The sequence below is a fragment of the Prunus persica genome, chromosome G6 (assembly GCF_000346465.2).
Source record: "Prunus persica cultivar Lovell chromosome G6, Prunus_persica_NCBIv2, whole genome shotgun sequence".
Classification (NCBI taxonomy): Eukaryota; Viridiplantae; Streptophyta; class Magnoliopsida; order Rosales; family Rosaceae; genus Prunus; species Prunus persica.
Genome location: NC_034014.1, coordinates 4815470 through 4829219, shown reverse-complemented (window position 1 = coordinate 4829219; position 13750 = coordinate 4815470). Strand labels below are relative to the sequence as shown.

Below are 13750 nucleotides of genomic sequence, written 5' to 3'. Positions count from 1 at the left end.
TTAAAGCAATTCTCACTTGATGATAAATTCTTTGGTTCGGCAGTTGGACCACGTAAGTTGTTTGTCCCACTCTCACAACCAAACATGCCATCCCTATATTGGTTTCCCACTTAGGTGAGATTACATGAGTAGGGTGGGAGCCCAATAGAGGAGGCCCCGGTTTTGTTGTGAGGCGTACAGACGACTAATGTAGTTCGGTAGTTGGATCAAATAATTTCTCCTTACCTTTCTCCTTTACTTGTGTTTTTTTATAAAAAAATAATAAAAATAAAAGACTTATTGCAGGCGTGCTCATCTATCTATATATATAAAGCAAAAGGCAGAGAATGGTGAAACATTCAAAATACCAGAAAATGCCCTTGGTTAATGCAAACATTAAGAATTAAAATTATTAATTAAATGAGGATAATATGGTAAATTCATAATTTTTCATATTAAAAAAATTAAAATTAAAAAAAAATTCAGATAATGGATCCTATTTTTATGGAACCAACTATCCATTATCTTTTTTAATTCTAAAATAAATTTAATTTTTTTTTAAAAAAAACCTCTCGCAGGTGCAGAAGCGCGTGCAGAGAGGCTAGTATTGTATAAAGATGAAACTCATTGAATTAGATTCACCGTTGGATAGGCAAAGGTCTTTGTTAGTATTTTCCTCGTAAAAAGAAGGGTTAAAGATTTTTGTTGTTCTTGTGTGCTTTACTTCGATTCCAAATTTGGCTTCTATGTATCATTGTGTTTTAATATTAACAATCATAACATTTTCATCTAATTAGGCATTAACATGTCAAATGAGTAAATTATATAGATACTCTGCATTGCCCACATTAACGCAAATTAAAAATAAAAGATCAAGATTATTAAGAGGTTTCAATTACAAAGACTATGACCAAATTAAGAACACAATCATCAAAATTGAAACTAGAACAACTAAACACACTAACATCTAACCAAAAATCAAAATCCCTCTCCCCGAATATAGTTTGTATCAAAATAACACACAAACCTTTAACCAAAAATAAAAATAAAAAATCTGATGGGTAAAATTGTAATGACAATGCTTTCTGAATTAGGGCAAGGGCCGTTGGCCCAATAAAAAGGCCTACAGAGGGCACCCCGAAAATTCACAGGCTTTGAGTTAGCAGGCAGATAAATCATCATCGTCACACAATTTGGGTTTGTTGCTTCAAAAGACCACCATTGAACTGCAGACCATAATTCAATTCAAAGCCTTCCCGACTTGAGAGAATAAGTTCCCCTAATGCCCACACACATGGCGTAAGCTGAAAGTACACCGCTTCGCTCTGGCTCTGCTTCCATATCTCTCTTTCTCTCTCCTCAATCATCACAACACATAAGCCTTCTTATTCTACCGCCGAAAATCCCTTCAGCTTTCATCGCAAACCCTAGAAGATGTCGGGCGGGTTCTTCAGGGTGAGTTAATTGATTAGTTTGATAATTCTTGTTGTTAATTAGTTTTTTATATGTTGGATTTAAACTCAATTGCCTATCTTTTGTAACTCAGATCTTCTCGTTCTTAAACTCTTAATTACTGAATAAATTCCTTTGCAGACATTGATAGTTGCAATATGTGTCTGTGATTATGTTTATTCAGGGTACATCTGCTGATCAGGACACAAGGTTTTCCAATAAGCAAGCTAAGCTGTTGAAATCTCAGAAGTTTGCACCTGAATTGGAGCATTTGGTTAGGCCCTTTTCCCTGGTTTTTTTTTTCTTCTAATTTAATTGATATTTTTATATCACATATATATTTTATAATTGGCAAAAATTGGATGTGCCTGTATTATGTGTTGTAGGTGGATATATCGAAGGTGAATATGGAGGTTATGCACCCGTGGATTGCTAAACGGGTAACAGACCTTCTCGGTTTCGAAGACGAAGTTCTTATCAACTTTATTTATGGTCTTTTGGAAGGAAAGGTAATGTCATGCACTATATGATTTGTTCTTTAGTTCATGGAGTGAAAGTAGCTGCTAGTTATACTGTTCAATTTCACTTTCGCTTCATTATTTACTTGCCATTTTCATGTTGTTAATAATGGTGGTGAACGGTATGACTTCCCATGAAATTAAATGTTGACATGGCCAAAATTCACCCAGACGTCAACTGATGGCTAAGGCGTGTTACTCTAGTTTGATGATTTTTTGTTAAGACTTGTTGGTACGAGAGCCCTAGGTTTTGTGCATTTGTGGTTGATAGTAATGTTGTTTGAACTGCATATGTGTGCTACAATTTGCAGGTAGTGAATGGGAAGGAAGTTCAAATTTCGCTTACTGGATTTATGGAGAAAAACACTGTGAAGTTTATGAAAGAGCTTTGGACGCTTCTTATCAGTGCACAAAACAATGCTAGTGGTGTCCCTCAACAGTTCTTGGATGCCAAACAAGAAGAAGCACGGACAAAGAAGGTTAATATATATATGTATATAGATAGTGTCAAATCGTGTTCTGAATTGGTTGAGATGATACAGCTTTATTAACGAAGCTCTGGCATGGATTGTTACAGGAGGAGGCAGACAGGTTTGCAAATGAAATTCAGAGAAAGAAAGATAAGGAGAGGATGGATCAACAAGAGATATTGAAGAAGATGGTAAGAATATTCATTCATGCTGGAGTTGCATTCTCTAGAGATGGGTTGTTTGGTTTTAACTTCCGTTCATGTTTTCATGCATTCAGCTAGCTTCTGCAATTATTTGGGTTCATACCTTTACCTCAAACTACTGTAGGAAGGAGGGGTTGATAAGAAATCAAGCAATATTGCGTTGGAGCCAAACTCAAAACATATGTCACCAAGGACTTCAAATGATCGTTCTGAGGATGAAAGAGGAAATGAAAAGCGCAATGGTGTGAAGGCAAGGAACAAGTAAGGGATTGGGATTCATTTTACCTTTAGTAGAGTTGTAAGATCTGTAGTCTACCTATGTTTACATTCATGAATATAAATTTTGTGTAGGATATGCCATTCGTATATAAAAATCCAAGCATTTTTTACAGTTCTTCCAATTTTATTAACCATTTGATCTGAGCATGCTATGCGTTCTTACTCTTCCAATATATGGAATATTTTATCCATAAGGATTGATTCTGTACACCATTAGATGCAAAAGTTCCCTTACTTTTTTTTTTCTTTCGTTAATTTTCCTGTGAAAAATAAAAATAAAATTGTTCTGAAAATTATTTGCGCAATCGCCTGCAGGGTTTCAAGATCTCCAAATTCAGGAAATTCATCTCTGTCTCCTAGGTAATTATCTTGACCATCATTTTCTGTCATTAATTTTAAATATACTGTTTGATTGCAATAGAGCACATCAATTTTCATTTCCATCATTTTAAACAAAGGTCTGCCTCCTAGGTCAATCAGCAGGTCATATTCTAATACCAAAAGTTATGCCGAGAATGTTTTGTTATTACAAAAGAACATATCATTCATTCTGTTTTGGTTCTAAGGTTTTCCTATTTCGGGTTCGATTTATTTAACTAAGGATTAAATTTTTTGAGATATTGCATTTATGAAGAATTTCTAATGTAACGTTGATAACTTGATATTGGATTTCCTGAAATTTTGGATCTCACTGTAATTATAACTGTCTAGTGAAAGACGTCGGTCAAAAAGTGTTTCCAAGTCACCAAAAGCACGGAGACGGTCCATTTCTTCGGAAAGAGGTTATCGCTCTCCACCAAGACGGCCTATTACAACTCTTCGGAGGCATTCACCTGAGGGATCACTCTCGCCGAGAGGAAGATCACCTTATTCGAGGCGAAGATCTAGATCATATTCCCCACAAAGATCACCCTCTCCTTATCGGCGTAGATTACGTTCTCCCTATCGGCATAGATCACCTTCTCCTGGTCGTCGTCGAACGCCTCCACCTATTAGACGTCGGAGATCACCCTCACCTGTCCGACGTCGCAGATCACCCTCACCTATCCGACGTCGCAGATCACCCTCACCTGTCCGACGTCGCAGATCACCCTCACCTGTCCGACGTCGCAGATCACCCTCACCTGTGCGGCGTCGCAGGTCACCCTCTCCTTTGCGACGTCGCATGTCACCTTCTCCTGTAAGACGTCGCAGATCCCGCTCACCTGTGCATCGCAGATCTCCCTCACCTGCACGACGGTGGTATCGAAGATCTCCATTGACTTCACGTAGGAGATCTCCGGTTCGTGGTGGTAGGAGATCACCAACTCCTCGGAATAGGTCTCCTTCGCCTTATGTCCGAAGTTCTGCATCTCCTATTCAGAATGGTTCCCCTTCACCAATCAGGGGGACAAAGTATCAGAGATCTCCATCACAATCTCCTCAAGAAAGAACCAGGTTTTTACCCCTTGATTTTGTTACAATTCTGTTTGTTTTTCTGTCGCATATGCTTTAGTTTGTTGCATTGCATGCCAGGTTATAGGACATTATGCAAGTGGTGTGTAGTTGTAGTTATTTTATGAAATTAATTTATGACAAGGTCTCCTCGTAGCGGCTTCTGTTGCATTTTCAGTTAGGTCTTAGCAACCTATTTATATTATAAGTCATGTTGGGCAAATTTTGATCATTTTATAAATTACAAAATGTTACAGGTCCCAATTTTCTCCTGTGCCACGTCAGTCCTCTAGCTCTCCCGGATCACTGCAGAGGGAGTCAAAGAAAGAGAAAGATTCTCGTAAAAGAGCACCAGATTTGTCGCCATCACCAGAGAAGTCTCGCATACTGTCAGAATCTCCACCAGGTGTAAGGAGTGCTAGTGAAGAAAGGAGGTATTCATCTTGGTTGCATAACCGATTCATATGATCTTATGATGTTAGTTTTGATTATCTGGTTATTTTTTGGTGCTTACTTTTTTTTGCTGCCTTCAAAGATCCTCTAGTCCTTATGAGAGTCCGGTGCGACGACCAAGGGAGCAAATGACTCGTAATATTAGCTCAAGTCCTCCAAGGAAACCAAGAGAACAAAAGCTTCGTCGTGGAAGTCCAGAAATAAGCGAAGAGTAAGAAATCAACTATACTAGGTCACGTTTGAAATTGAAAGTTTATTGGAATATTCTGGATACTCTTTGTTATCAATTATCATCACAGCGTTAGAAATTCTCATTTTTTCCAATTCTTCTGAGTGATTCTAGATTTTTGGTTGTAGGGAGGATGGTGATGATAGACCTAAGTCCACAGAGAGAAGATCAAAAAATACATCAGTGATCAGTAAGCCGATAGTTTCTCCTGCTAAGGTTCATAACAAGGAAGACTACTCTCCTGAAAGAGTAGCATCTGGTCATAGATATACTGAATCTCGGAGTCGTCTGGATAATATGGAATTCAGAAACAAAGAGCAGGAGATGAGGAGGTAAATATGGCCTCTGACACATCTTATAATGCATATATGATTACTTGGATGTACTTAGTTTTCAGGCCTGATATTATTACATTCCTGACAGTGGGAAATCTTCTGGGAGGGGTGCCCCTGGAACTCCTGAGCAACAAAAAGCAGCAACCATGTCAAAGGACTCTCTGCCTGGTGAGACTCAACAAGCATCATATCCTAATGAAGGTAGAAGGACTGATGATAAGAACCGCTCTCATTCAAAGAATTCCAAGGACAGTGAGCGGCATCACAAACCTGGATCTGTACACTCTTCAGTTGAAAAGGTTGATCATATTAATCAAAGTGGCACTTTTGATTCTGGTTCTGAGGAAAGTGACAAATGCAGAGGTGGGGATAAGGAAAAAAGAAAGAATAAGAGATCAGAGAGGCAAGCAGTGACTTCAGATGATGATTACAGTAATGATTCTGAAATAGAAGACAAGAAGGGTTCTAAAAGGAGGAGGAAAGAGGAAAAGAGATTGCGGAAGGAGAAGAAGCGCCGAAGACGTGAGGAGCGACGCCGCAGAAAAGAAGAACGTCGTGCAGAGAAGCTGAAGGGAAAGAATTACAGTGATGCTTCTGCTTCAGGTGGTGAACATGTAGGCAGGAGGGAGCTTCATTCAAGTGACAATGAAGAGGCAGAGGCTATTCAGAAGAAACTTGAGATTGAGTTACGCAAGAAGGCTCTTGAATCACTTAAAGCAAAGAAGGGCATCAATCACTAAATTTGTTACTATGTTCAGACGTTGTGATGTTATTTAATCTTTTCAATCCTTTTAAGCAGTAACATTTCAGATTTGCTAGGAATTTGAATGAGAGTATTTCTATGTTTTGTTTACTGTTTAATGTAGTCTGTGTTTACTGCTGGCAGCTTAAGTGGATAAATGAGGATTTCCTGAGCTATTCTCTTGAGTTCAACTTTATGCAGACCTTGCTGCTAGATTTTCTGGTAATAATTGTCTTTGTGAATATGATTTCTTGTTTTATGGGATATCATCATCACATGGATGCGAAGCTCTGAGATTGCCTTTATATCTGTTGTCTGATTTTTTGATTCTTGAATTGGGTGTCAGTTTTTTTTTTTCTTCTTCAACTTTTAATTTAATTTTTGTTTTTATTTGACATTGCTAGCTTGTTTGATGTGCAAAGTTGGTTACAATTTCAGGTAGTTTTTGTCCTGGTCTGTATGATTGGCTGATCTTATTTCTTTCTTACGACAAAGAGAACCTGAAGGTCTTATCTGTTTCATTCATGAGGATTTACTAAAATTAGCTTTCTGGTTAATTGGTAGATGAAATTTATGTCAACTAGGTGTCACCTACTTGAGCAGATCATGCGGAGATCCACATTTTGACCATTGGTTCAGGTAAAGTTTTCTATTCCTTTACGGGCTCTTTTAGAGGAACAACTCAGTGTCTTTTGGTGAATCCTCTCTCTCTCTCTCTCTCTCTCTCTCTCTCTCTCTCTCTCTCCCCTCTCTTAGCATGTATATCGTTGCTGCTTTCTTACTTTGATTTTGTTTAAATTTTAAGGATGGAAGCTTGAGAGTTGTTCCTGGGACTTAATTTTTGTAAAATTCTCCATGGTGCTGTGGTCTTGGATTTGTCTGGTCCTCATGTTGATACCGACTGTAAGGTTGATATAGATGGTATACCATTTATGTATATGAAATGATTAATATTATATGAGAACGGAGGTGTTAATCTTCACCTTAATGTTCTTTTCTAACTGTGTTTCACATCTGGGGTGAAGCATTTAATTTTGATAGGAAAAGTTTGTTGATTGGATAATTTATGACCCTAATATACGTTTCCGTCCTCGGGCAGTACTGATGAATGTTGCAATTTCAATATGAATCTTTGGATGCAGTTTTTACTTTCTGTTTTTTTTTTTCAAAACCCTTTTAATGGTTGGTTATGAAGTATTTGCTGCAACTAGCTTGGCATGGATTTATGTTAATTTTCTAACTAAATGGCACATCTTGAGGTACCGCCATTTGTAAAAGGATCTTTTAGGCTATATCATTAGCTCTTTAAAGTTAGTAGATGGTGTTTTGTGTTACTGTTCTTGATAATTTGTTACTCTAAATGGTAGTGGCGTATGCTTAAAGCATTTGCATGTTGGAAATGCGAAGCATGGATGAGTATACTTAATATGTTGTCTAACTTAAGCACAAGTATGGAATGAGGCTTATTGACATTGGTGCTGGTACCTTGGTTGGCTCAACGAAGGAGAAGTGGGGTTAGAAATAGGAGTACAATAAGCATCATCTTCATATTTTGGTTTGTATGAGAACTGATCTATTTCGTAGTTAAGATCTCGGTGAGCATTGAGAAATCAACACTGATGTTAATTCTTGATAGTATACTAGTATTATCTTGCTTGCCATATTTGTGGGGTTTAGATTGGTGTCCCTTTAGATTTCCCACCCCCGCCTTTACCGGCCTTCGTCTTCCTTGGATGTTTCCTAGCAAAACTTTTCATTCAATGGGTTGTAATATGTGGCATTTCAGGTCATTCCATGTTCCCCATCTGATTTAGTTAATAGTTATCTATTTGAACGCTAATGCTGCCAATTTGAATCTGTGTCTTGTTAATAGTTATTACCAATATGGTAATGGTAATAGCTTGGTTATTCTTGTTAGCTTGGAATGTTTGTTTAACTTTCTTGATTTGACCATAGTTGTGCTCTTTGAGGCTTGCCGGTGAATATTGAGTTCGCTATTTACTTTTGAGTTTGAGGTTGTTTTAACTTTTACAATTACACATCAACATACTTCCCGTGGTACTACAATGAAAATGACACAATTATTGACATGGACATTAGATAATTTGGACGATATTATATGTCGGTGGGCCCATGCCTATCGCATTATTTCTGTGGTGGCATCAAGCATTGAGTGGATAAAATCCTTTCCTGGTGTCCAATTTTCCTTCAGTAGATAGAGCATGCCGCGTGGCATCATTTTATTTGCCCGCTCCCATACACTCCCCATCCAGATAATATTTCGGACCAAATGCAATTCAGCTGCCACAGGCTTGTGGTGCGTTGGGGACCAGTCAAGACAAGAAATTAGCCATGGGTGTGCAAAAAAACTGAATTGTGAGGGAAGAGGAGCCACTCTTTGCGTCAATGGCTGCGACTCTCACTTCCAATTCATTTCTTCTAACCTCCACACCCAATTCAAGAGCAACCACCACCCTCAAGAACCCAAGGCTCTCTGTCTTGGCCAAGAGGGCTGGCCCCTTATCCGCATTTCGGTTTGGCAAGTCCGGGGGCGATGGTTCGTCTTCGGACGAAGGCCAAGCTGATGATTCCACCAATTCCAGCTCTTTCCGGTTTGATTTCGGCAAAATTCCGGATGTGAAATCTTTGATCCCTGTTGTGAGTCAGCCTTCTTTAGGCCTGTCATTTGGGAACCCCAGAACCAAGGACCCTAGAACTGTGTTTGTTGCTGGCGCAACGGGTCAGGCTGGGGTTCGCATTGCACAGACTCTTTTGCGTGAAGGTTTCAGTGTGAGGGCTGGCGTGCCTGAACTTGGTGCTGCCCAAGAATTGGCTCGTGTTGCTTCTAAATACAAGGTTAGCTTTCTCAAACCAATCGAATGAACAATGTGAACTACACAATTTCCTACCAAACTTTAGAATGGCCCCTTTGGCTATGGAACTAATAGACAAGCAAAAGATATGCTATCTTCTGTTTATAACTTTAGTGGTAAAATACTTATTGTCGAAGAAGTTAAAAGAGGGTTTAAATGACCATACGAAGTTGCGTTTTGATCAATTTTTATTTGGTTGTCAATATTTTGTCAATAGCAAAATGTATCGACATGTTATCGATACATCATTATTAACACATATTATCAACATTATCAATGCAAAAATCTATCATTTAACAAAGGACGGACGCCTTGTTGAATTTCTGTTGCAAAAAATTGTTATGTAAAATGGATAAACTATGCCCTGAGCATTTGATAGCATTGGTCCTAACATTTTTGCTCCAACTTTCATCAACACCGTAGATCATATCAAACGAAGAATCAAAACGCCTCAACGCGGTTGAATCCGTCTTCCAAGATGCCGAGGCCATTGCCAAAGCCATCGGAAACGCCAGCAAAGTTGTCGTCACAATCGGCCCCGCCGAGAACGGTCCAACGGCCGAAGTTACCCCATTTGACGCCTTACAAGTAATACAAGCTGCCCAGCTGGCCGGCGTTGGCCATGTGGCAATAATCTACGACGGGAACACATCGGGTGTATCAACTTACAATGTACTAGATGGCCTCTCTTCATTCTTTAACAACCTCTTCTCGGGATCTCAGCCGTTGACTGTAGCTGAATTTTTGCAAAAAGTCATCGAAACGGGTGTCAGCTACACGTTTATAAAAACAAGTTTGACTGAAGATTTTTCGCCTGAGAGCTCTTACAACGTTGTCGTTTCAGCTGAAGGAAGCGGAGGTGCAAACGACTACAAAGTAATGTAATGTATGCAATAATAGTGAAATGCTTTCATTTGATTTTTTATTTTCTTTTGTGTTGACATTACCTTTCCTGATAATATTGAACATTGCACACACTAGGTAGCCAAGGCTCAGATTGCAAACCTGGTGGCCGATGTTTTCTTAAACACTTCTGTGGCGGAAAATAAGGTACCTTGTCTACTTGAAAGTAAATTTGGTTCGGTACTTTTGTACCACATTTTCGAATCACATTGTTGATTACATCTCTCGTAGAGACGAAATTCAATTGAAATTCATCTATTTCAGCAGGTTTCAGCCTTACGAGAGATATGATCAAAGAACATTACTCTTTGTGGTTTTCTATATTATATTTTATGGGTATGTACAAAGTCGTATATATACATTAATTGGTTACTTATCTAATTGATTAAATATTTATTTCTGATGCTGGGAAAGGTTGTGGAAGTATATACTGATCCATCAGCACCCTCCAAGCCTGTGGATCAGCTTTTCAGGTACCATGGAGCACAAGTTTTTGCCGTTATCTAATGCAAAGAGAAATATCCAAGTCTTTATTGTACAATGCAATTTGATTTACACAAATGTTCTGTTTTCATTAAGTTTCAATCCGGTTAATTTGCTATTTTCTCCATTAGTCTCTATATATTTCTCATGTTTCTTGAAGACTAATGGTGAATTTCATCAAGTTGTGATGGTAACTAAATCAAATTCATAAGTTGCGCAAGAATGATCTGCTTTTGATGGAAAATTGTCTGACTTTGTGTGTGTTTTTATTGCCTCTAGTACCATCCCTGAGGATGGAAGAAGGAAAGCTTATGCAGAATCAATTGCAAAGGCAAAAGCAGAGGAAGAGGCAATAACAGCTGCTGAGAGAGCTCGCGAAGCAGCTGAAGCGAGGAAGAAACTTGAAGAAGAGGTAAAAAAGCTGACTGAGCAAGAAGCTCGAGCAACTACTTTAGCTGAAGATGCTCAAGTGAAGGCTGAGGCTGCAGGGGGCACAATAGACAGCCTCTTCAACAAGGCAAAAGATATTGGCTCAGGGCTGTCCTGGGACAAGTTTAGCTCACAACTTGCAGACACAGTTCAAAAGTCTACAGAGACAACAAAAGTGCAGATTGCCACTGTCCGAGGACAGGCAAAGGCTCGGACTTTACCTCGGCAGAAAGCGGTTGCCAAGCAAGTTCCAACTCCAAAACTGGCTTCTTTGAAACCGAAGGAGCAGCCAAAGCCTAAGGCCAAGCAAACGGATGCGAACAAGGAAGTGAGGAAGGTGTTTGGTGGCTTGTTTACGCAAGAAACTGTGTATGTCGACGATGACTGAGGCGAAACCTGGCCATGTACCAGGGTTTAGTAGTATTTATATGTCTATGTTGTTATTGAAATTTGAAAGATGGTTTTATATATGAGTTCCAGCGAGTAATATCTGTAATGGTTAAGTCTTTTCTCAACGAATAAGGAATTAATCTCTTTCATATTCTTGTTAATACTCAAATCAACCCCTGCTTAATGCATGCAAAAACACAGTATGAATAAACTAATTGCAGAATAAACTAAATTTACGTCACGGTGACGTATATTATGATCACAGTTTCCGGTCTTCTGTTGCTGGGTGCCAAATGAACTCGATAAAAAAGGTTTTATTAGTCAAGATTTGCAAAAATGTTATGTCACGATCGAAATGGTGCTTGTTTTATATGTTGTCTTCATCACCATGTATGTAGGTAACTTTCTAGGAATAATCTTGTACTTGCCTAGCACTGTCTTCAAAAAGAGTTATTTTAGTATTCTATTGTCCCTTCCTTATGCGAACAAGAAAGTGTAGCTTGCTAACCAGGCTTTTAAATTGTACTAATTAATTCGACACTAGTATTTTAAAGTTTTTCACGGGTCAACTTGAAAGGGAAAGATAACAACAGCTACGATGAGGACAACTATGAGAGACAATTAGCAAACGACAAATTGCCCTGGTTGTGAAAATTTAGCAAATTAATCATTGATTTGCTAAATTTTGTGTTTTAAGTTGGTTGACACACACACGCACACCGACATATGCAGTCTTTGGCAATATTTCTTGCGTACATATTGTTCAACGCGGCAATGACATATATAGAGAGGTTCTATTGGCTCAAGCACACCCAGTTATTAATCCTTAATTATCTCTTATCGCTACATCAATCGAGAAATAATAATACTAGAGTCACCAAAGAAGGTTTTAAAGTGAACCAAATAGAAACAAATGAAACACGACCACATCAGTTAGAATATTATGTTAGTGCCTCTAGTATCACACATCTCTAATAAAATTTCAAAAGATAAGTCATGACATTGAAGCTTAGGTTCCGAGGAATTTTTGTTTTTCGCTATGAATTCGTAGAGATATTACCAAAAAAAAGTGACCTCATTGGTTAATTTGATTGTCAAGTGGGTTATCGCATTCATCTGACTTCATCTCTCCAAAATTTGGATCCTTACCAAGTTACCATTCAAATGATTTGTTTTTATTGTTGTCCTTTTTACTTCTTCTTACTCTTGGAACTCTTCTAAGACTGAACTGAACATTTTTAAAACTAATTATTTAGTTATAATTAATTATATATCTTGAGCATTTGTCTATATTTCTCAACCATTACCTCATCATGTTTTAACTCTAGAATATATAATAGGATGCCCTTTGCCTTGGATTGAAATTTTTCTTTCTTAATCTCGATAACCGTGCACTTTTTCTCTCTCAGGCTCACAGAGGTGAAGTTTAGGGCTTGCATGAAATTTGAAAACAGTGCATGGTGTAATCGTAATGAAGATAAGTATTTTTGTTTTTGTTCAAATGAGGGCTAAGATTTGGCAAGTGCTCTGCTATCTAGTATGAGATGCATAGAATATTCTCCAATAAGTATTTTATGTTAAGAGTTGGTTATATATTTCTAATCTCGACCGTTGGATTGCATGTATGTTACATATTAAATCTACCAACACATCTAATGAATGCAATTCAATAGCCGAGATTAGAAATATGTAATCAATCCTTAACTTAAATACTTATTAGAGAATTCCCCAATGTTTGAATATTCGTTTTTGATAGATTTTCCTAAATATTACCTTCTCCATGTGTCAATATATCTAATTTGTCACTTGTAGACAAAATCAAAATTTTGTTGTTGATATTATCTCTAAGTTAGATTACTTTTGCTATATGCTGGTATTGCTGCACAGTTTTGAACTCTTGCTTTCTATTAGACTCATAATCTTAGACATTAACGGAATTATTAGTTGAGGTGGCACGCCAAGCTGTCACACACACATAATAGTAATACTAAGGGGGTATCAAAATCGCAAATATTTTTCTTCCTTAAGTTGTTCGGGGAAAGATCAAAGAAATATAAAAACCTTGTGGTGCATGCATCACAGAAAAAAAGAAGAGTAATACTAGAGATATCCAAAATAAATATTAACGTTTAGATATAATTGTTCATATTTGATTTCACTTATTTATTTATTTATATATTTTAGATACGAACCATGTACATGTACATTTTTGGGAATAAATGTTATCATATACACATTTAAGTCCTATTAAAATAATAGTTAACTAGCTAAGACTATGAGTGATAACTGTTTTATTTTTCTTTTAGGATCTTTCCTTATGGAGAGGGGCGATAACATACTAAACTCATACACATGAACTGGGAGAGCATTTGCTCCAAACCACTATATTAGTGGATCCTTTGTAGAAGAGTTGAGCAAGAAAAGAAAAATTGAAAAAGAATATAGTATTGGATTTATTGACATCTTCCTTTCAAGTGATATATAACTGAATTACATGAACTCATCAAATCAATTTATAACACTAAAGAAATAGAACATGAATGCTCGCCACAATCGCCAAACATGCATGGAAACTAGG

At 37.7% G+C, this 13750-nt stretch overlaps 1 protein-coding gene across 7 annotated transcripts; it reads left to right on the top strand.

Annotated features, from left to right (window-relative positions):
• Nucleotides 1089-11327, top strand: LOC18771998 (protein plastid transcriptionally active 16, chloroplastic). Of its 7 annotated transcripts, none has more exons than XM_020566820.1 (15): nucleotides 1089-1434; nucleotides 1616-1705; nucleotides 1818-1940; nucleotides 2261-2428; nucleotides 2527-2610; nucleotides 2747-2883; nucleotides 3217-3261; nucleotides 3613-4338; nucleotides 4593-4769; nucleotides 4871-4999; nucleotides 5146-5349; nucleotides 5441-6316; nucleotides 6499-6532; nucleotides 6679-6733; nucleotides 6900-7195. In XM_020566820.1, the coding sequence occupies exons 1-12, from the start codon at nucleotides 1414-1416 to the stop codon at nucleotides 6090-6092; spliced, it is 2556 nt and encodes an 851-aa protein (XP_020422409.1). In that variant the 5' UTR covers nucleotides 1089-1413; the 3' UTR covers nucleotides 6093-6316; nucleotides 6499-6532; nucleotides 6679-6733; nucleotides 6900-7195. The 7 variants fall into 7 exon arrangements, with proteins under 7 accessions (XP_020422409.1, XP_020422405.1, XP_020422408.1 ...); XM_020566816.1 differs by having other exon boundaries at nucleotides 6659-6733; XM_020566819.1 differs by having other exon boundaries at nucleotides 6499-6600.

Bases quoted from the DNA above. Each gene is read 5' to 3' on its own strand.
- LOC18771998 (XM_020566817.1), top strand. From the start codon at position 1,414: ATGTCGGGCGGGTTCTTCAGG. The intron at 4,339-4,592 runs GTTTTTACCCCT...AAAATGTTACAG, and splicing joins TCTCCTCAAGAAAGAACCAG to GTCCCAATTTTCTCCTGTGC. The intron at 5,350-5,440 runs GTAAATATGGCC...CATTCCTGACAG, and splicing joins AAAGAGCAGGAGATGAGGAG to TGGGAAATCTTCTGGGAGGG.